This window comes from Pseudopipra pipra, chromosome 10, assembly GCF_036250125.1.
Source record: "Pseudopipra pipra isolate bDixPip1 chromosome 10, bDixPip1.hap1, whole genome shotgun sequence".
Lineage (NCBI taxonomy): Eukaryota > Metazoa > Chordata > Aves > Passeriformes > Pipridae > Pseudopipra > Pseudopipra pipra.
Window position 1 is genome coordinate 5099308 of NC_087558.1, and position 21728 is coordinate 5121035.

Here is a 21728-nt window from a genome sequence, read left to right on the forward strand (position 1 = left end):
AAAGGTACACTCTTCTCTCACTTGGCTGTCTGGTCTTTTTCTGAGAAGTGCTGTTGAGTAGCTGGCTCAAATGAACTTGGTCATCTGTGCTTGTTAGACTGTAATAAAGATACAGGTCTTTGATTTAGCCAAACTTGGCCTCCAGTTACACTGGTATTCGCCACCTTCACAGAACAAAACAAGTAAAAAAACCAATTAACTGGGAAGGGTTTTTTCAGTGTGAAAACAGCTTATGTATATTCCATCCCTAGTATTGGTTAAATGTTACTTATCAAGATTAGATTGTAAATTTTTTTTATTAAATGTCATTATTTGTATTTCACCGGATGTTTATTTTGCTTTAGAAGTGGTCATATTGGTTGCAAAGGCAAGTAGAGCTTCTCTGATTATATGTTTGGAAATGAAGTTAGTAATTACTTATTTAGGAATAAGCTAAGAGTTAGCCACCTATAAGGTGCAGCACTGGTGATGGAGTAGGTGGAGGACACTTGCCCTCAACAGGTGGGTGTTAGAAATGGAGCTGCCATTGGAAAACAGAGTGGCAGAAATGTTCTTGGGATGAGGCGTGCTTTGCAAATAGGTGTCCCAACCCTCACATTATTTCTGTGGACTGCTACAGCACTTTCAGTTTTGTTTTCCCTGCAACTACTTTAACTTACTGACTCAGTTCTCACTGGCATTGAAAAGACAAACAAAGACAACAAGAAAGGCAGCAGTGCATAGGTGTGCCTACTCGCAGGGATTTATGGTATGAATTTGTTGTATTCCTATCACTTGACCTAGAGGGAAATTCCTGAAGATACTGAGGGTACTTGAGGAAAGTCACATTTATTTAAACATTATTTCTTGATTGGTGCCTGGGGGCCAAGAAACATGAGCCAGTTGGAGGACCTTTGCTTCATCTGGAAACCGAGAGTCACCATCATTCAAACTGTATTGGGAAAAGCTGCAAAAGTTTAAAAGGAATGGGGAGAACAAATGAAAGAAAAACCTTAACTTTGTCCCAGACCTTCTCAAGAAATCAGTGACCGGCTGTTTAACCAAGGGATGAGTCTCAGGGACAAGCAGGGCAGGAAAGCTGGGCTCCTTAAGTGGTGTTTAGTTGAGCAGGTCTCCTTCCTCCTCTTTTCTTACTCCAGAGTAATGCACAGGAAGTCCTTTATGGGCTCAGGTCTAATTTCCCACTTGCTGCCCTCTTCTAAGATGAGTTCTTGCCTCTGGGAGGGCAGAGTGCTCTCAGCCGTCTGCTCCTGCAGTGAGGAGAAGGGAAAATGAGCGGTGGAAGAAGTATCTGAAGTTCAAGGTAGTTTTTCTCCCAGCAGACACAAGCACTTTATGACACATTTTTCATTTCATCAAGTACCAGTTTCAACAACCCTCTGTTATATAAATAATTTGTTTTCAGAGTTTATGAATGTTTCCAGTGGTCTTTTTCCATTTACATCACCAGACTGTCTCAGATACTCAGTTCTCTCTCCTTTCTCATACTGTGACTTGTGCTCTGAGTCGTGCAGTACCTACGTTTGATTAACCTAAATATGTGATGGGTTTGGATTAGTAAAGAACCAAATAAAATGCAGTCAAGCGTAGCTTTTCCATACCTTAATAATATTTTATTATTTCCATCATTCTGAAAGTGTAATTTGTGGCAAGACTGCTGTTTATTGAGAGAAATGTGAGGGAAAATACATTAAAATAATGTCTGTAAGCAATTTTACAATTACACATTGAATGACTTGCAATAACCTTTGCAGGTTCTCTTTCTTTTGGGACCAGACATAGTTATTAAGTCTTAGACATGTTTTAGGCATAAAATCACATTTTAGGAGTACAGAAATATGTTTATTAGCACACCCACAAAAGATGAGTGTCTTATGATTGATGTGTTGTCTGAAGTGTTGTCTGTCCCTGTGTGCACTGATACTGTTGAACACTCCGTATTGAGATCTCCCATGGCTTGACATCTCTCACATAGTCCTCCACATGCCTCTGTTTTTCCAAAACCTGCGTTGACCTGGTGAATTCCTCCCCTTGAGAGCTCCCCGAGTGCTTCCTTGGAGACTTGACTGAACCTCCTGGCTCACACCCTTGTGAAATCCTACATTATTACTTTTTTAAGTTGTTTGATGCTACGGAAGTAGGAGGTTGTCTTGCTCTGCGTGTTTGACCGGGCTCCCTGTTCTGTTTTGAAGGTGTACAAGGGAGAAGAGACCACATTCCACATCTCAGGCCTTCAAGTGAACACAGACTATCGGTTTCGCGTCTGCGTCTGCCGCCGGTGCTTGGATACCTCACAGGAGCTCAGTGGACCTTTCAGCCCCTCCGTTGCCTTCGCGCTCCAGCGGAACGATATCGTGCTTGCGGGAGAAATGGGAAGCGTGGATGACCCCAAGCTGAAGAGCATGATTCCTACTGATGAACAGTTTGCAGCCCTCATCGTTCTCGGCTTCGCGAGTTTGTCGATTATATTCGCCTGTATATTACAATACTTCTTTATGAAGTAGAGAATTCAGTGGAAGTTTTGAGATACAAATTTAACTAATGCTACGCATTATAATCCACACATTTATTCAGATATTCCTTGTTTTTGTTTTTGTTTTTTTTTTTAAATCCTTTTGTTCTACCATACATTTTATATACTTCTCTTGTTTTTACAGTTCTAGCTTGAAGAAAGATAAATCAGTGTTTTGATGCACCTTTTTGAAATTCAAAACTAGGAAGTGGTCAAACTGGAGAAAAAAGCAAACCAGATACCAAAAGCAAGATTTTTTCCTTTTTCCTTCACAATTTCAAAATTGTCACCAATTTGCCTTTTCAACATTGTTTTGGGTTTTTTCACTGAAGTTCGTACAGTCTCTTATTTTATCTTAACTATTTAGGAAATTTTAATCATGGGTCACTTTTTTTGTCTCTTCTTTTTCCTTCTAAACATTAGTCACAAGTGTGTAAAGTGATGAGGCTAGAATACAGTGTTAGTCAAGTACCAGTTTTTCCTTGAACAGTATTAGCAATGTTGCCTAAGAATTATTCACTACATTTGCCCCAGTTTTTCAAGATAAAACCTAAGTTGTTGTTTTAACTGTTTAGTGGATTTAAATTGGAACGGTATCCTGCAGTCAAAAAACCTTTTTAGTTATCTGTTGTTTTTACAATTACAACACTATAAACTGCCTGTATAAGAAATCAAATAACCAAACTGCGTATAAATTATGAAGCATTATAGATTCTTTTTTACCATTTTGATTCCTAGCAGTAATTTTAAGAGGGCATTGTGCAATAGTTAGTTATTCCCATGTTCAGCTATTTAAAAGCTGCTTTAACTTGTCTGTTTGTCACTGTATATAACTATTCCTAATCTAATACTAGATATTATTCTATTATGTTCAGCCTGATTTATATGATTCAAGCTGGTGGCAGCTTACTGCCTCTACTGAATTAGGTGAGATTTACACTCAATGGAAGCAAACTTTACTGTCAGTTGATCTTTTATTATTATTATTATTATTATTTTTTGGAGGGGTATCCATTTTATGGAACTTTCTTGGAGGTATCAGAAATCACATCTGTTCGTTTTAAATACCTTAAATGGGTGTCATTGCTGTTCTTACCACGGGGCTAATTGAAATAACTTGGTACCTGGCAAAACTGAGATGAGAGTCCTGCAGAGGAACGGTGCCTGCTCTGATGGCAGTGTCCCCCCTCCTGCCTGCCCCTTCCCAGACACGTTTTAATCCATCGAGACACTAGATTTTTAACTCTTGAGTCATGGGGTTATTTATATTAAGTCAACATTGTGCGAGTACCTCAGGGACATAAATGAGCTGGAGGTGCAAATAGATTCCAAAAGGGTGCAACAGACACAGTGTATTTCCCTGCCTTTTGTTTTTGTATATTTTTGCTACTTGGTTTTGCTCTTGTCCTAGCTTTTTTTGTGCTCTGTCTCCATCGTCTAAGATTCAGTGTCCTGTACTAGCATTATATTCCCTTAACCAAAGTAATGGGGAAAAAACAACATTATTTTTGTTTTTAGGTTTATTTATACTATATACTGCATACAGTACTTTAAATACCAATTACAGTGCAATCTTTTTATTTATTGTAAAAAAATAAAAAATAAAAAGTGTACTTATGTACTAATCCCCCTCCCCACCCACCCCGTAGCATGTTACATTTTGTCTGTTTTATACTGTTGTACTTTAGGTCAACTTTTTACCTGGCAGCATTCCTAGTATTATTAATCTTCTTACATTTTCTTGTGTTTTTGAAGATGGGAGCATCTAGTACATTAAATGCCAAAAAAACCCATTATCAGTGATTCAAACGTTTACATGTATCCAAAAACATAATCATCTCTGGAAAGAAAGTGCTAAGATCAATGAATTATTCTGTGTGCCTCTCTAGATGTAGCAGATATTAGAAATGTTCTGTATTTTGTTATTGACTATAATTAGTTTAATTTAGCCTTGCAAACTAATGGCATTGAGCTAAATATATATATTTTTTTGTTTTTTTTGCCAAAGTCATGGCTTGTCAAATTTATTTACATCTTATTTAAATTTATTTGTGATATGAAACTTTGTGACCTTGCATCTGTATTTTGTGAGCAAAGCATATACAGCTGTTTTCAGTGGAGGGGAGAACAGTGTATTTTTTAAAACAATGAAAAGACCGCTAGTTTGGAAACCCAGAAATTTGAATAGATTCCCTTTTTTTTTTTATTTTTGGAGTATTGTTTGAGCAGTGCTGCTATGAAATCCGAGCTGGACACCTTTTTAAGAAATAAAAAAAACCAAACTGCTTTAATAAAGATTAAGGATAAAACCCCACCTTGTTTTAGATGAGCAATTTTGAAAGGTTGAAATACAAATGATACTAAAAGCAGTGGGCAGAAGTGTCAGGAAGAGCAATCAGTTACACTCAAAGCATTTCTGTCATTGCTGATATGTTTGGTCCCTTCTAACCACACGAACCAGAAGACCCAGCCCAAGCCTGAGGTTATTGGAGGCCGTGCACTGGAGGAGCTGGGACAGGCCCTGGAAGAGTTAATTTGACATTCTTTTAGTCTGTATATTCTGCCATAGTGATTGTCATATGATTGTCATTCACATAATAATGACGAAGTAAAGGATCACAGATGTCAGACCCTCCCCATTGCTGATGCCTTGTCCCTTCCCAAACATCCTCATGCCCTTGATCCAGCAATAGCAGGTGTTGGATCCCACCCCGGGGCTCTCTGCTCTCATGGAAATCACCACCAACAACAAAGGTAGAATAAAACACTAAATATTTGAAACCCTTAAGGAAGGAAAGAGATGTTTTTGTATTGTTCTGCCTTTTTCTTTATGAACTTGAAGTGTTTTCTAATCCTGTTTGTTGGCTCCAGTAGCTCAGTATTCAGTGTCACGATTGAGAAGTGCCCTAACTGAATGTGTATGAACCTTATCCTTGCACAGTTCTTTAAATTGAAAAAAAAAAAAAATAAAATGTTTTTACCTCACTATGGGAACATACATTCCAAGCTTTTCAACTTTAAAAAAAAAATAATCATAAGTTTTCTTGTATTGTAAATTTTAGACTATTTCATATGCATTATATTAAAACTGCCATATCAATTTTAATGTATAGATTTTGCAAATACTACACTATGTATGTAAGACTTAACTGTATCTGTAGTGTATATGTAATATATTTATGCCCAATAAATGTTTTAATTCTTTCTGATATTACCAGGAGTTACTTTAATTGAACACAGCCCTTTGGGTCTACGTGGATCCTTCTGGCAGGTCAGTGCTGTTGTGCAGCCTGGAGCAGGGTGGGAGCCCCAAATTTACCTCAGAGTGGTTCTGGTTTGTAATTGCAGTGATTTTGTGTTACTTGTGAAGCATAAGTTTATAGGAATAACCTTGAAGTCAGGTGTTCTAATAACTTCTTTTAAATACTTTGCATGAAAAATTAAGGATTATAAAAATATACCTAGATTTTTTATCTCTTAGTAATTAACCACTTGAAATATCAGAGCTTTTAATTTATTAATTATGTACAACGAATTCAATTACTCATCATAACAAATTAATCTAGTATGTATACATGGTTCTTACCAAACTCATTAGTGTTTATTTTTTAAATGCTTTTCTTCTTCAAATCACTGCATAAATATAAGATTTCATTTGTTTGCTTTTTTAATTACTGCAGTTCACAACATGAGAGGGGTTTTCCTGGGGAAATACAGTAATATTTTTCACTTGGTTGCTCAGCCTTTTTGTTTAAACAGTGCTTGCCAAAACAATCTCTTTAAGAAAACCTTTTAAATATGTCTGTAGAATAGTAATCAGCCTTTTGGTGTCTGAAGAGATCTTTTCTTTTTAGTGGTCCCTGGTTTATTGCCACGGGTGTCTGCAGAGGTGCTGGAGGGCAGTGAGAGCCCAAGGGAGCAAAGGAGGATTTAGGCATTTGCTGTTTGAGCTCGGGATGTTCCCTTGTGTGTCACCACCCACAGGTTTGTGCAGAGGTGCTGGGTCCCTTTCCCATGCCCAGACTAGGCAGAGCTGGGTAAGTAGCACTAACTTCACAATGGATTTTGGTTTACAAGGAAGTACAGAGCAATTTGTAACCGGGCTTGGGTGATAACTGTGTTCACCAGCAGCTCTTGCTTGCTATCAAGAAAAGTACCGGCTTCGAAAAGGTCTGAGAGCGAGCAGAGGTTTGTATTTGTGGATGTTTTTGTGGCCTTCCCAGCAGCCTTTGGGGTGGTCCAGCAGTGGGATGTTGACCCTGGCGCAGTCCGAGCAGTGTCAGGTCTGCCCGCAGCAGCCCGTGGTCCCCGGGCCGGCGGCGCCGTTTCTATGGCAGCAGCGATTCTGTGCCCTCGGTGAGCTCAGGGCCTGCTCAGAAACCAGCGAGTAGAATTTGTTTTGCTCTTGACTTGAGTCGCTGTTGCGAGCTCAGAGCACGTTTGGTTTGGTGGAGCAGAGTTGAGCCCCGTTTAAAGGGGGGGTCTCCGTGAGAAACCGGTGTGTCAAAGCCATGTGCGGCACGAACAGAGCCCCGCGCTACCCAGGAGGGGGATCCAGCAAACAGGATCCGGAGGTGGCATCAGTCCGTGTTGTTCATCTCGTGTAGAGCGTTACCTGCCAGGCTCACCTGTGTCTTTGAGTTTTAGGAGATGCTCAAATCCAGCCTGCTATAAATAAACAGCACTTGCTGAAGGGAGGTGGATTTTAACTCCAGCCTTTGTGCCAGAGGACTGAGGCTCTTCTGCCTGTCCCTGCTGCCTTGAAGCATGGCTGAGGTATTTAAAATACCCCTGAAAATTAAATACTTGGGCAATCCTAGCCCGTGGCAGGATGATCATTAGGTCCCTTCTAATCCAAACTGTGCTATGATTCCATTCTATGAATTTATGGACTAGGAAGATGGGGTGATTTCCCCCCCCCCCCCCCAGCAGGATGGTTCTGTTAGACCTGTCTGCACCCAAAGGTATTAGAGGCAAATTACAAAGAAATTAGCCTGGAAAAGTCTAAATTATATTTGCTCTAAACATTTTTCTAGAATTGTCACAGAATTCATGATGTATTGTGATTTATTGTAGTGGTGTAGAATTATACTCTCTGTCCTTAACCTGGCTGAGAGTAAAGATGTAAATGTTGTATCTTATTCTGAGGATGAGAACAAGTAAGTAGAGAGGGGAATATGGATATTCTGTTTCAATGTTTTTATGGCTGAGCAGAAAAGTCAGCTGAGATCCCCTGAAAGGGCTATTTCATCAGTATTGCATTTAATAAATTCTGAACAATTACATCTGTTTCTGCTCTTGGCAATTGCTCTCACAATGCCCAGATTCTTGGCTGGGTGAAATAAAAAAAGGTTTCACAAGATGCTTTCAAACACAGTGGATTAGCCTGGGATCTGCTGTTATTTAAGTGAATGTGCTGTTATTAGTTTGAGTAGTTACATTTATTGTACTAATTGGTGACATAGATGGTCTTCCATGCAATCAAAACTATTTTTAGGTCTTCTGACATGGTTAATAAATAACTGCTTGGGTCATTGTGCTCAGTGGATGTCATTTCTTGGTAATTTTATTAGCTCATCTCTCTCACTTTCTGTCATATGAAAGCTATTGCTCTCCACAAATAAAATAGAGCAAACAGTAGGGATGCAGAAGTCTTGTGAGGATTAATTTGTGAATAGGGTTGACAAATTCACCCTAATCCAGTGCAAATATTGTCTTTATTAATTTATAGCTCAAATGCCCTTTCTTTCCATAAAATGCTTGTGACCTGGGGGTGGTGTCCTCTGTTCAGAGCCACTGCCTTACACACTGGTGTCCCCAGGATGCAGGTTGGTGCCTGCCCAGCCATCACTGCAGCACACTGGGGTTTGGCACACTGAGGAATTTGGGTCTTTGCACCCAGCTGGGCTGAATGTTCCCTAGGATGCTGCTGTATGGACTTTGTATCGTGTTGGATGTAGCTCTGGGTTAGTGATTGCTCTGGATCACGGCGCTTAAGCTGCTGCTGCTCCTGTCTTTGCCTTTTTTCCAGTGTGGGGGTTCAGAGTTTCTTCAGTGCTTTAGGGCTCTGTCCCATATCCTTGTTTAAAGTGGGGGGTGATTGACTTCATTGTTCTGAAGTCCAAAACATCACAGTCATACAAACCTCTAGTTACTCCCTAAATGAGCCCTGCCTGGGCAGTGATGGTGCAAGCCCCTTCCTCTGGCTCACAGCAGCCTGTCTTGCAGGATGAGAGATTTGATACAGATCTTGCCACAGCCTGTGGCAAGGGCACTCCTCTCTCTGTGGCAGACTCCAGATTGCACTCTGGTGTGGGAAATCAGGCATGAGCTCCCAGCAAAGACTGAAAGAAAGCAGGTAAATATGAATCTCTCATGGTTTTTTGACACTGCAGCAAGAGTAGCCAGTCCAGGGTGACTTCCCTGTGAGGGTAGTGAGGCCCTGGCACAGTTGGCACAGAGAAGTTGTGGATGCCCCATCCCTGGGAGTGTTCCGGGGCAGGTTGGACAGGGCTTGGACCAACCTGGTCTAGTGGAAGGTGTCCCTGCCCATGGCAGGGCTTGGAACTAGATGGTCCTTAAAGTCCCTTTCAACCCAAACCATTCCATGATTCTGTATTACCAGCATTAGACCAGAGGTGCTCAGGGCAGAGCCCAAGGCAGCTGCTCATCTCAGGGATGAGCCCCACACCAGCACTTCTCTCCTGGGACTGGGGTACGGCCAAGGCACATGGAAACCATTGGGCTGGGTACCCAATTCCCTCTTCACAAACTAAGTAGTGCAGTGGGTTCAAAGCTACATGTTCCATCAAAACAGGCTCAGGCAGTTGCACCTTCCATGGCCCCACACTCGTGCACCCAGCACAGCACAATGAATTTTAGAAGAAGCATTGTCACCATTTGATAAAAACACCCAAGTGCTATCTGCTGGGCAGGGTGCCTGCCCATGTGCGATTATGAATATTGCCTTAACTTTGGTGAGAATTGGTAGTATGAGTTTTTGCTGCCTTTTTGTCATACTGTCATGTTAAAGCTATTTAAATCTCTGCACCCCAGTGCTCATCGTGCTGCAGCCTCATTGCAGAACAGGCTTGTGGTGTTAGAGTCCCTGCCTGCCCACCCTAATGAGGGATGATTTGCAGCACCAGGTTATTAGTGGAAGGAGGCTGTGCAGGGAAGAACAATGTGGATAAAGGCTTGGAAATAGCCATGCCTTTTCTCTCGTGGACAGCACCGCAATCATGAGAAAATCAATCAGAACACGAGAAAAAAGCAAAGGTAGTAATGCTCTCTCTTTTGATCCAGCAGCATTCAAGTGGGGGCAAATGCTGGGAGAGCATGTGCTGAGCCCTCGGAGCAGCCCCTGAAGGTGAGAGTGGGGTGCTTTATTTCTGAGAGCAATTTTGCCTTATGGGCTCGCGCACGTCACCAAAGCTTCATTTTGCTCCCAGTGAAAGAATCAAAGCAGGCATGGAGAGCCATAAAATGCCATCATTTGGCAAAACACAGAGTGGTTTATCTCCAAGCACAACTAGAGGGGCACCCTGTAGCTCTCAGAAGGGTGTATTTGTGCACAGAACAAGAGACCAGAGATTGGCCACAAGGGCAGTACATGGTTTAGGTGCTGATTTAGGACCTGCTACCCTCCTTGTGAGGAGCAGTCCTGGGAGCCAGGTCCACCACTGATGTCTTTTTGGATCCAACCCCATGTGTGAAGGACATAGGGACTTGTCCATGAATGCCCAAATCCCCAGGGGAGACTACCACTGGTGGTTTTCTGGGATACCACACAATGCTTATGGTCCTCTGCTCACAGTGTGTTTGCTCCTCGAGCCTGCTCCCAGCTGGCAGTGTGAGAGCTTGGCACTGTTTTGGGGATGGGATCCAGGTGACACTGCACATCAGTGTGCACCATGGCTCTGGAGGTGTTTGCTCTCCAAAATTGTGCTGCAGAGCCACCCACCTCTTGCTGAGCAAAACCAAGCCAGTGTGTTTTCAGGTCTCAGACAAACATGCAGTCAGCATCACCAGGTCAGCTCCAAGATGAGGCAGAGGTGCTTTTTGAGATCTAGGTATTAGGATTAATGAGAGGCTCTGAGTTCTGTTCTTATTGTAGAAGTCAGGGCATGCAGTCAGACTGCAGCTGAGGTCAGGAAGGGCCATAACACACAAGTGCTGGACTTGGAAAGGAATGGAGACCTTTCTGCTGGGAAGAGCACTGAGAAAGCCTGTTAAATGCTCACCAAGTGTGTCAGTTACATTGGGTAACGCTGATGTACTGTATTGTGTGCTGGAATGAAAACTGGACTATGGCTTGACTACATAAACCTGTAAACCTGCATTAATAGAAGGCAGGTTAAATTTGTCCTTTTCTTCATCCTCTTCCGCTGTACTTGCATAATCACAATTCAGAGGTGAGAGACAAATCCTGACCGAACATTTGCTTTTCTGTTTTTTTTTGTAAACAGCAGCAACCAGGGCTCTGGAAACTGGTTTTATGACCTAATAGAGCTGGCACAGTGGGACCCCATCATTTAACAAACTGCTTTGGGCTAAAGTTTGGCCAGGGACATGAGGCACAAAGCTAAACCCCTGCAGGTTTTACCTGTTTCACACCAGAAATCGTGTTTCAGGGTGAAAAGCCATTGGCAAGCATGTCTGTGTGAGGAAGTTGTTTTGCTGCTGTGAAGTTCCTGGTCTGTGTGTGGAGCTGGGAAGGAGTCTGCTGTGGTACATCAAGTGGGAATGCACAGGTGGGAGGAGATGGCTGGGATGTGTGGGTGGAGAAGGGTGTAGCACTGCCCTAGGTGGGTGATGGAGCTGCCTAAATGAGCAGATACAATTCATATTAATGTCCTGCAAGCTTCCAGCTCTCCAAGTGCTGCTGGAGTTCTACTGGGCAGTGTGTAACTCCAGCTACATGTGCCTGACAGCAAATAGTGTAAAACTGTAAAGTGCTGCGTAGTCCCAGGACATGCCAACTCCTGCAATGGCATCTGTGAATATACGTCCATCTGGATCACCTGGAGGATTTTTGAGGCAGCTCCTGTGTGTGCACAAGCCCAGGGCCTGGTGTCAGGATTCATGAGCAGATACAAATCCCACTGCAGGTGGAGGTGTTGCCTTGGCCACTGGTACATGTTCTCTGGTTTTTAGGGACCACTGGGTTGCAAAGCAGGGCTCTGGAAGCAGAGCCAGTGTTTCCTGTGTTCAGCTCCCGCTGGTTGAGCTCTCCACAGGCTCCAGTGTCAGCCAGAGGTTACTTATTTCCCAAATAGTGTTTAAAAATTTGTGAAATTTGGCTGGTATTGTTTATTAGGAGTTGTGAGAATGAAATCCACTTACTGGGCTCTCAGCTGCAGTGGGAGGAGGGCGGTTTAGGGGGTGGGGGAGAAACAACATGGACATCACTGGGAGATGAGTTAGATGGATTTCTTTTGTTCCAAATTTGAATTTTTTTTCTCAAGATGTAATTTACCTCTTCAAAGCCACAAGGTTTTGCAAAGGATACAAACTGTATGGAATCCCATCTGGAAACATGGACTGGGCTCAGAGCAGCAGCACCCCAAAACCAGCAGAATCCATAACAGAGAGGGGGTTCTCCTGAGTATTTAGGTATCTAACAATTGCCTCTTTAAATAGGGCTTATGCAAATGCCATTTGACACAAACTTACATAACTACTGAATATCTATCATCTCAAATTTTGACATATAGGTGCTATTTTTCCAGGATATTTTATTTTTGGCAAAAATACAATAGGACATGATTTTCTGTCTGTGCCTGCCTCCATCAAAGGTACTTTTCTAAAATGAATGAAGATTTCTGGTAAAGTCCTTTCGACCTGTTTCATCATCAATTTAACACAAGAAATAAAATGCAGCCAAATTGTTCTCGTTTATTTGTGAAGCTGTGATACAAAATGTAGAGGTAGAAAAGCTTTTAGAACTAGAACTGTTTGATGAATGAAACTCCAGTTATTTTCTCTATGGGCTACTGACATACAAGTCAGTAAGAACACAGCAAAATTTTGACTCTTAAAATCTCTATATGGTTTTTTTGGTTTTTTTCAGTCAAAACTGGCAAAGTTCATTACGACAAAGAAGAGTTTCCAGAAATGGAAAGTTGAAAATTCTGAAAGAACTCTTCCTGCAGAGCTACCCTGTCTGTCACATTGATGAACAGCCTTGTGCCTGCAAGGGCTCTTGTCTTCCCTGCATGAAAAATGGATCTCAAAAGCCATGTCCAGACCCTAAATAGGTTGGGGGCACACCTTTGCTCTTTCATGTAGGGAAGGCTTTGGGGGAAAGATGCCAGGAACATCAGGTGCTGTGGAAATACCCTGGGAAGTAGAGGAGAAAAGCTTTGTCTCTGCTGGAAAGTGTTTGCCAGTCCATGCTGAGAACTGTGGTGGGTGAGAACAGATGAGACCAGTGCCAGCACTGCTTTGCCAGCACAGGTTGTTTGCCACTGCCTTCTCTGCCTGCAGCATCCCCTCTGCCCCTGTACAACCTGCCAGACACAAGGCAGGAGGAACCTTTACCTGTGTTACTACCTGAGACAGATTGATGATACCTATCTTGGCCTGACTTCGCTGTCCTTCAGTAAAAAATGCTCTTGAAATCTTGCTCGCACTTTTTTTTTTTCCAGTGAAGTTATTTCTTACAACTTGGGCAAGCCCAGGTTGGATGGGGGCCCTGAGCAACCTGGTCTAGTGGGTGGCAACCTGCCCATGGCAGGGGGTTGGAACTAAAAGGTCTTTAAGGTCCCTTTTAACCCAAACTGTTCTGTGATTCTATGAATAACCCTCAAGACAAGCAATGCTGGATTCATCCATCAGTGCTGATGGGGGTGTGTGTATCTTTCTGGAGGCATCAGGTAAGAGTTGATTTTATGTTGCAAAAGTGAAGGTTATCCAGGTTTTGGGCTTTTTCCTTGCTTTCCATATAAAAGCAGTTTATTTTGCACTGGTACCAGTTTGAAGCAGTGGTCCCTATTCACCACCCTCAGTCAGCATGTCTGTGTTACTCCACTGGCTTTAGCATGTCTGTATAGAAAAGTTTTAGTACTGAGGGAAGCAAAACTAATGGCTGGTGTCTTGCCCATGACAGCTACAGGGTGTGTTAAATGTTTAAGTGTTCCCTGCTAGATATGAAATATTTTCCTTCTTGTGCAAGAGTCATATGAAAGTGGCTACTCTTCTTTAATAAAAATGCATGTATTTTGCTAGGTTTGGCCAAATGTCCAATAACTTGCAGAAAAAAATCTATTTCCTTGGTGAGAAGGAAGGAAGAAGTCCCATCCTCCCTCCCAAGAAGCAGCCCCTTTCTTTCTGACTTTTGTGACCCCAGGTTAAATGTTTAAGTTTCATTCTATACACAGTTGTGGCAATTTCACAGTGTTTCAGTATATAGCTAAAATTTACAGTCTCTCCTGATGAAGTGTTCAGGCTAAATGAAGTAATTAGTGTGTTTGTAGTTTACGTGCAGAAATTAAGTGTGTCTACACAGGGCTCCCACAGGCGAGGAGGGGGCGTGGCAGTGCTGAGCCAACCCAACAGAGACCAGCTCCTCCAGCCTGTGTGAATCATGCCAAACCCTCCACCAACACTGAGCCAGAAGGGTTATAAAGGGTCTTATCACTTTATTTCTTTTTCTGTTCACATTTAATACCACAGACACAGCTGAGACTCGAAACACTGATGTGATGCCGGGTGCTTGTGATGGGTTCGTTTACACAGACGGGTCATTAGTGAGCTCACATCTTCACAATCCTTTTGAGATTCCCCAGTGTCTTGTTTCCCTGAGTTGCATGACGTCTGCCATCAGATCTGCTTGTCAGTCAATGAGTGAGAGAACAAAATGGGCTGTGAGGTGGATGTGGTTAGAGGTGAAGTGGGAGATGATCCCATAGCTCTGCCGTACCTTAATGTGTAGTGTGTGTACATCAAACCTGCGCTCCTGCGAGCGTGGAGTGGGGAGGGCACAGGCTCAGGAACCACCAAGGAGCAGCAACCAGCCCCTGACCCCAGCAAAGTGCCAGGTGCTAGGAAGGATGTGGTATGTAGAGAAGAGGCCAAATTCTCTTGTTTTACCTGAGCAGCACCGCCAGCTAGAGGTGTAACAGGTGTAAAGTGGCCCAGTGTGAACGAGGGTTTGAAGGCAGGAAAGCTTCTGCTAACAGCAAATTCATTAAGGAGAACTTAAATTCATTATGGAGAATGAATACTAGAACCAAGTGAACAGAAAGCTGCTATCACATGCATGCTCTGAAGCTCTATGAGCTGGAGCACAAAATCCACGTGTTGGTGAGACAATATAAGACATATTTATTAGCACAGCGGATGGAACATTTTCTGGTGTGCCTTGAAATGGCATACTTAAATCTAATTTAAGATTTTTATGAATCAAGTATGAGAATGTGTCTGCCTGTGTCTTTTAATGCAGATTTTTCTATTATTTTCTCAGGTCACGTTGGTTAAAAAATGTAAAATGTTCTCAATTCAATACTGCAGCAAACGAGTACAATTGCACACTGGGCTTTACGGGGGGATGTGGGACTGGGAACTGGCTAATAGACTTCAAACAGAAATGTGGAGGGGGTTTACAAGCAGGAGACTTGTCCTCAGCAAACCTTGGGGTATGGACGGGCACAGTTAGGGACAGGTAGCCGCAAACTTGTTACAAATACCAAATAAATACAACTAAAAGCTTCCAAGTTCAACCACATTGTGTCACTCACAGTCACACTGAACAAAACAAGTACAGATGATTTAGCTAGTATAAAAAAAAAGAGAGACTTTGGTGGGAGATTGCATTCCACATTTTTATAGCATCACCGCAGTCCTGAAGTCAGCCCTGTCCTTGTCCCACTGATATATATTTAAAAAAAATATTTCAGTACAGTCATGTTGTAAGCCACTTCTGTGAAGGCATTTTTTGTTTCCTTTCTACTTGGACGTGACATGAAGGTCATTTATTTTTAGCATGTGTAAAAATTACCCATTTTACCTCTCTTTTTTTTTTTTTTGTTTTTAAGAAATCATTTCCTCCTTCTGAGAAAAACGTGAGCTTATTTAAAAATCAAGATTATGAAAAGTGTATCAAATTTCACGTTTACTACTCCAAAAAGGCAATTCAGTTTTCTCTCTCTAGGGTCTGGTTATATGGTAGCAAAATTCTTAGCAAAACTAAAGCTAACTCTGGAAACATTCAGCTCGAATTAGCTGCTACTGAAGTTGTACAAGTGGGCCATGTTTGCTTGGTCAGGAGGGCAAAGCCTAGATCTGGGCTAAAGTCAGCATTAAAAATTCATACGGGCAAAAGCAGCAGACAAATTATACTTGAGTGTTTCCAAATTCTGTGACCATTTGTCTCCTTTTATAGTCTCAAAGTTTAGCTTGTTGTTTTCTTGAATCTTTAACTGCCTGCATTACATCTTTCAGCAGATCCGGACGATGACAAAAGTACGGCTTTAACATTCCGATTCCCGTTTCTTGCCCTCTTTCCCTTCTGTTATGGCTTTCTGGGAAATGCAGTGAGTGATGCACCAGCCCTGGAAACCATGTGTCATGTGATGACACTCGACTCTGTCCACACACGGGAACTTTCCTGCTTTGTGCTGGAGAGTCTTTTCCTTGGGAGGGGTTTGAGTCCGAACAGGCGGCAGGCGGCCACGCGGTACTTCTTGGACATGATGTTGTAGAGGATGGGGTTGATGGCTGCACTAAGGTAGAAGAGGACAAAGGATACCAGGTTGCAGTACTGGCTGATCACTGCTATCTCCCAGGATCCAGCTTCAAAGGATTTGGAAAATAAATATCGTCCTACGTGAAAAGGCAACCAGCAGAGTATGAAAGCAAATACCACCACAACTAAAATAAAAACAGCAGAAGAAATTGTGTTAAGTGTGAGTATTAATAAACAGGTCATTAACATTCTCTTTTACAGTTCTATTCCTTTAGCAAATTAGTCACAAAGTGTGAAAATACATCCTCTAAGCTTTTAGTTGTGTGTCTCTCAATACATTCTCTGGGACTATAAATTAGTGATACTTAATACACATTGATCATATCTAAACAAGCTGCCTGAATATTGCCCAGCTCATCTGATGTAGCAAACTTCTGACCTGTAATACTTATGTTTGCATCAATAGAGAATTAAAGAATCCGAATGGTGACAACAAAAAGCTTAACAGTCTATCATCCACAGTGTTTAACAAAAGCAAATGATATGTGATAGACTCAACACTGTGGTTTATAATGAAGAAAGTAATCACTGGGAAGCAAAATTATTTAAGGCAAAGCAAAATTTTTTAAGGCAAAGGCCTCAAAATAAAACAACCCACCAGAATGTGGATTTGTAGAGCACGTGTGCTAAGGTAAGAACAAGAGAGTGGTGTATCCCTCCAGTTTGTCCATTTTTTAGAACATGAGTTACTCCTGAGAAGAGTAAAACTAAATATATATTATATAACTGCATAATTATAGTTATACAGTGTATCTGTAATATAACACTACCACTGTGGTTGCATTTACATGTAAATATGTTTGTAGAGTGATAGGAATGTGTTTGTCTCTGAAGAGTGGCCCATTTGAATTTTCATCCAAGAGAAAGGGAAACTTTTTCTGTTCATTTCCTGTGTGCCTTTGACCTTTATTATTTTTCATATTTCTTTGAGTGTATCTATTAATATACTAAAGAGATAAAAACCAGAAAACTCGGGCAAGGGTTTTTGACATTCTTAAGCAGTTTTTACAGTTAACCTGTTCATAGAGTTCACAGAATGATTTGGGTTGGAAGGGACCTTAAAGATCATCTCATTCCAACCCCTTGCCATGGGCAGGGACACCTTCCACTAGACCAGGTTGCTCCAAACCCTGTCCAACCTGGCCTTGTGTTCTCATGTTTCCCTAGCTCACTTGAGGACTTCAATCCATGTAATGAATGTTACCATGATGGTCATTACGAAGAGTGTTTTAAGCACAGTCTATTACGAGTAGAATTTTAAGCATATGTTGTAGGCTTGCCATATGCCTAGTCAGGCTTTCACAGTTTGATCTTCATTCATGCAGAAAGAATCCCATGGATTTCAATAGGAATGGGATATGATAGCTCCTTTGCAAGCTGGGCTATACATTTAGGTGTTTAATTGCAGACCCACAAGCATAACCTTTCTCTACAGTTCAAAAGTGTTTATGCTAATCCCATTTACTTGATGTTCCATGACTTGCTAAAGGCTTAGAAAGTGTCTTCTAAATTTTAAGCAGAACATTAACACCAGTGAGATTAGACTGCAATGAGCATCTGCTGCTACTGAGCCCTCACTAACTTCTTTCCATCTTTCCATCAGGCATCAGACTGTTATCATTTAGGGAATATTGGCTCTCTGTCAGAGGACAGTCTTGCCACTGCTTGCTGTTCTCAGACCTTGTAAAAGGAAAAAAAAGGTGACTGAAATATTGCGATGCTTGTGGCAATACTTCAGGGTAGGAATAAACAGTTGTAATTATTTCAAGTTCTTTATGGTTAAGTATATGGAAATATAAACACAGTAGTAGTATGTGTAATTTACTTATAGTAAGTGGAGATTCATAATCCTGAACCTCAGGAGTGTAAATGATTAATTACTTCCAAGGTCACGCTTAGCAGACTGAAGTAATTCTATTGATCATAAAATGTAGTTGAAAGGGCACAAAGAATGCTGTGGGTTCTATTATTCTTCCTGCTATTGCATAGTAATAAATTAGGATGTGAACAAAAAATCAGTTAGGCTCCCGTTTGATAATTAAAGTCCTTAGGACTCACTGCCACTTCTTGTCTGGCTCATTAGCCCACCACTTCAACCCCACTGAAACCAGCACAGCAGAGCTGCTGCCCATGAAACCTTCTTCCTGCAGAGCACCTCATCCCTCCTGAAATCCACAGGATGACTTGCACTGCGGAGGACTTTTGGCTTGAATAAAAGTACGCAGCAGCAGCAGGATTCTGCAGTTTTCAGAACAACTTTTTTGGTTCTGTTCATCAAACTCCCACCACATGCACTGGCTTAGTATGTTAAAATTTGTGTTTCCATGTGCCAGCCAGAACTGTTGTTTAAAGCATTCAGCAATGTCAATATACAGAGTTAGGCATAACAGTGTCTGTTGTCTTGATCCTTTTTTTACAACTGTTTTTTTACAGTCAGTGAGATTTTACAGCACCACAGTCCTCAAAGGAGACACAAGGCTCCAGGTTCAGCACATCCTGGTGTTTTGCTAATGTAAAAATTCAGATTAATTTTCTTAAGCTTATACAGCCATGGTAGGAAATAATCCCAATTTGCTAAAACCTTGATACTCTTTTCATATAAATCTTCAAGTGCACATCATGCCCTGCCTACTTAGTCTGCAGCTCGACTTCATGGTTTCAGAAGGGTTTAGTTCTGTTTAAAAATCAAATAAACTGTTCTTCTGTAAATAACATCGGTATCCACAACCAAAGAGCAAAAATTCTCAAAAATCTCCAGGGCACAAGCTAATTATAACTGTAGTATTTGTCCTTGTCAGGGATTGTTATTAATGTTTGTTTAACTGTTTGGGAGTCCCCAGCTCAAATCAGTTAGAAATAAATCTAAAGGAGGAGGACAGTTACTCTACAGATTCCTGGAGTTCTATCCCTTTGCATGAAACATTTTTCATAAATGCTTTCCTTTGGGAGCAACTATAGTAAACTACCAGAGAGCTCTCAGTCTTTCTCTCTTTCACACACACACCAGCACACACACCCTTTGGAAAAACAGAGCAAGAAGACTCGTACCTAACATTTTCACAGTTTGCTTGTTGTTCTTGTCCCTGATGACGGTGTTTAGACCGATGTTCTTTCTCTTCCTCCTCCAGAGCTTCCTCCCGATGAGGCTGTACAGCACAGTCAGGCAGAACACGGGCAGGAAAAAGAAGATGCTGGAGATCCAGACCATGATGGTGAGGAGCCCCGAGCGGATGGCATACTCGGTGGCTCGACACTCGTTGGTGCTCAGGGGATTCGTGCCGTTCTCGTGCTCGACCCCCACCAGGATGAAGATGGGTCCGGCGCTAATGAAGGAGACAGCCCAGAGGAAGAGGATGACCAGCTTGACCTTCCCCTTGGTGATGATGACTTTAGCTCGGAGGGGGAAGCAGATGGCGACGTACCGCTCCACGCTGAGCGCCGTGATGTTGAGGATGGTGGAGTAGGTGCAGCTCTCGCTGATGAACTGGAAGAGCTTGCAGAGGAGGTCCCCGAAGTTCCAGGGCCGGTACTGCCAGAGGCGGAAGAGGTCCAGGGGCATGCAGAGGAAGATGAGCAGGTCGGAGAAGGCCATGCTGGACAGGTAGAAGTTGGTGGTGGTCCTCATGTCCCGGAACCGCGACACCACCAGCATGGTCATGAGGTTGCCGACGATCCCGATGACGAAGAGCAGGACGCAGGCGACGGTGATGCCGGTGAGCACGGGCACGGGGAACAGGTGCTGCGGGGCCTCGGCGCCCGTCCGGTTCTCCGCGCCGCGGCCGCCCGCGCTCCCCTCCGGCATCCTGCCGCCGAGGGATGCGCATCCCCGCCCGGCGCGGCGCGGCCCGGCCCCGCGCGGTCCCCGCGCCGCTGCGCGCCCGAGCAGGTGCGGGGCCGGAGGCGGGGAGCGACGGGCGGCCCCGCTCCGCCTCTCCCGGGCACTGTCGCTCCCCCCGGCCCGGGGCGGGCGGGCGCTCGCCGCGCGTCACACGAGACGTGGGGCGGCCCCGCGACCCCCGGGCGGCCGCTCCACCCGCGCCGGTACCGGCATTTAAACTTTCTTCCCGAGCCCCCGGCGCGGGAGGACTCACCCACCCCGGCGGGTCCGGCGCTCCCGGTCCGCCCCCGGCGCCTGCCCCGCCCGGACAGGTGCGGGTCCCGCCTGGTCCCGCCTGTCGGTGCTCTCGGAGAGGCGGGACCGTCCCTTGTCCGCCGTTCTCAGGGCTCTGTCCCCGCGCACATCCCCCCGCGCCGCTCAACCGCGCATTTCCTCAGCCGCGCATCCCCCCAGCCGCGCATCCCCTCACCGCACATCCCACCGGGACCGCGGCGATGGGTGCGATCGCTGCCTCCTCGCTCTGTATCTTTGCTCTGTCCTTGGGTCTTGGCAGGAGCCCGGCGAGGCTCTAGTTCAGTGAAGCTGCAGTAGTCACCCGTTTCCATATGATTTACCTGCAATTAAATTTCGATTCAGCGTGTGGCTGCTGCCCTTTGCAGACGCAGACATCAGAACTGTGTGTTTCCCCAGCTGCAGACTCAAAGGACGATGTTGTACCCAAAAGGAAGTAAAATGGAAGCAGCACAAGGTGAGATCAGGGGCACTAAAGTGACCCCCTGTACATCTGTATAGGGTTTATCTCTCCCTCTTTTCAACCTTTCCCCACAAATTGTCAGGGAGTGTGCACTGTGGCATAATCAATTTTCACTTCTGTCTATCCACAGGGGCTGCATCCCTCACACCCCATCTCTGAGGTGGCAACCAGTGCTCTGAATCCTTGTTGGTATCTAGATTGACCACAGAATCACAGAATGGTTTGGGTTGGAAGAGACCTTAAAGCTCATCTCGTTCCAACCCCCTGCCATGGGCAGGAACACCTTCCACTAGACCAGGTTGCTGCAAGCCCCATCCAATTCAGCCAAGAAAGAGCTTTATGCCGTTTTTCCAGGTGCACTTGCACACATGTGTACACCTCCTCTAGCATTCCTAGCTGCAGAGCTTTATTTAAGGGTAGGCAGATCTCAAGCATGGTGTGACACAACACCGAGTTACTCTGCTTGTGCCTCTGAAAGTGCCTGTTCTCTGTAATTTGCTTTCTGTAATCGTGCAAGCATTAGCCTTAGTGCCTTGTCCATAGCCTAATTTGGATGATATATTTTTGCAGTTTCACTGGAATCAGTATTCATCATTACTGCTCTTAAACTGTGAGACAGTTTTGTAGCAAGTTACTCAAGAGTTGCTAAATTTTATGAGGAATGGCTACAGATTAATTGCAGTTGAAAAGGAGAAAGAGCCTAATATACTTCTCACTTTGTCTATCCAGCTGCCTATATAGCTGTGTTACATGTTTCTGAAAAAAAATCATGGGCTTTATGCCACCAACATACAGTTAGTTCATATTAGAATTGTGTCCCCAGTCTAATTTACATGACATTGCTTTATATTATGGAGATAATAAGTGCCTCTGTAGT

General features: G+C 43.4%; 2 protein-coding genes across 5 annotated transcripts in view; one reads left to right on the forward strand and one right to left on the reverse strand.

Annotated features, from left to right (window-relative positions):
* FNDC3B (fibronectin type III domain containing 3B) overlaps positions 1-5723 on the forward strand; it is a 190977-nt gene extending 185254 nt beyond the window's left edge. For 2 of the 3 annotated variants that reach the window (XM_064665853.1, XM_064665852.1), the window contains exon 26: positions 2193-2722. In XM_064665853.1, coding sequence (XP_064521923.1) covers positions 2193-2504 — 312 coding nt within the window. In that variant the 3' untranslated portion in view covers positions 2505-2722. Of the gene's footprint in view, positions 1-2192 lie in introns of all 3 variants that reach the window. The other variant, XM_064665854.1, reaches the window with a different exon arrangement.
* An 8411-nt stretch (positions 5724-14134) lies between these two features.
* GHSR (growth hormone secretagogue receptor) lies at positions 14135-21034 on the reverse strand. 2 transcript variants are annotated; one of them, XM_064665856.1, is made up of 2 exons: positions 19308-21034; positions 14135-16336 (listed from the first exon to the last, which is right to left on the reverse strand). In XM_064665856.1, the coding sequence occupies exons 1-2, from the start codon at positions 20059-20061 to the stop codon at positions 16080-16082; spliced, it is 1011 nt and encodes a 336-aa protein (XP_064521926.1). In that variant the 5' UTR covers positions 20062-21034; the 3' UTR covers positions 14135-16079. The 2 variants fall into 2 exon arrangements, with proteins under 2 accessions (XP_064521926.1, XP_064521925.1); XM_064665855.1 differs by having other exon boundaries at positions 14135-16384; positions 19308-21030.
* Positions 21035-21728: the final 694 nt, after the last annotated feature.

What these genes read in the sequence shown, in the direction of transcription:
- GHSR (XM_064665855.1), bottom strand. Translation starts at nt 20,061, where the DNA reads ATGCCGGAGGGGAGCGCGGGCGGCCGCGGCGCGGAGAACCGGACGGGC. An exon ending in GCAAACTGTGAAAATGTTAG is followed by an intron (nt 16,385 to 19,307) that starts GTACGAGTCTTC and finishes TTTTTATTTTAG; the next exon opens with TTGTGGTGGTATTTGCTTTC.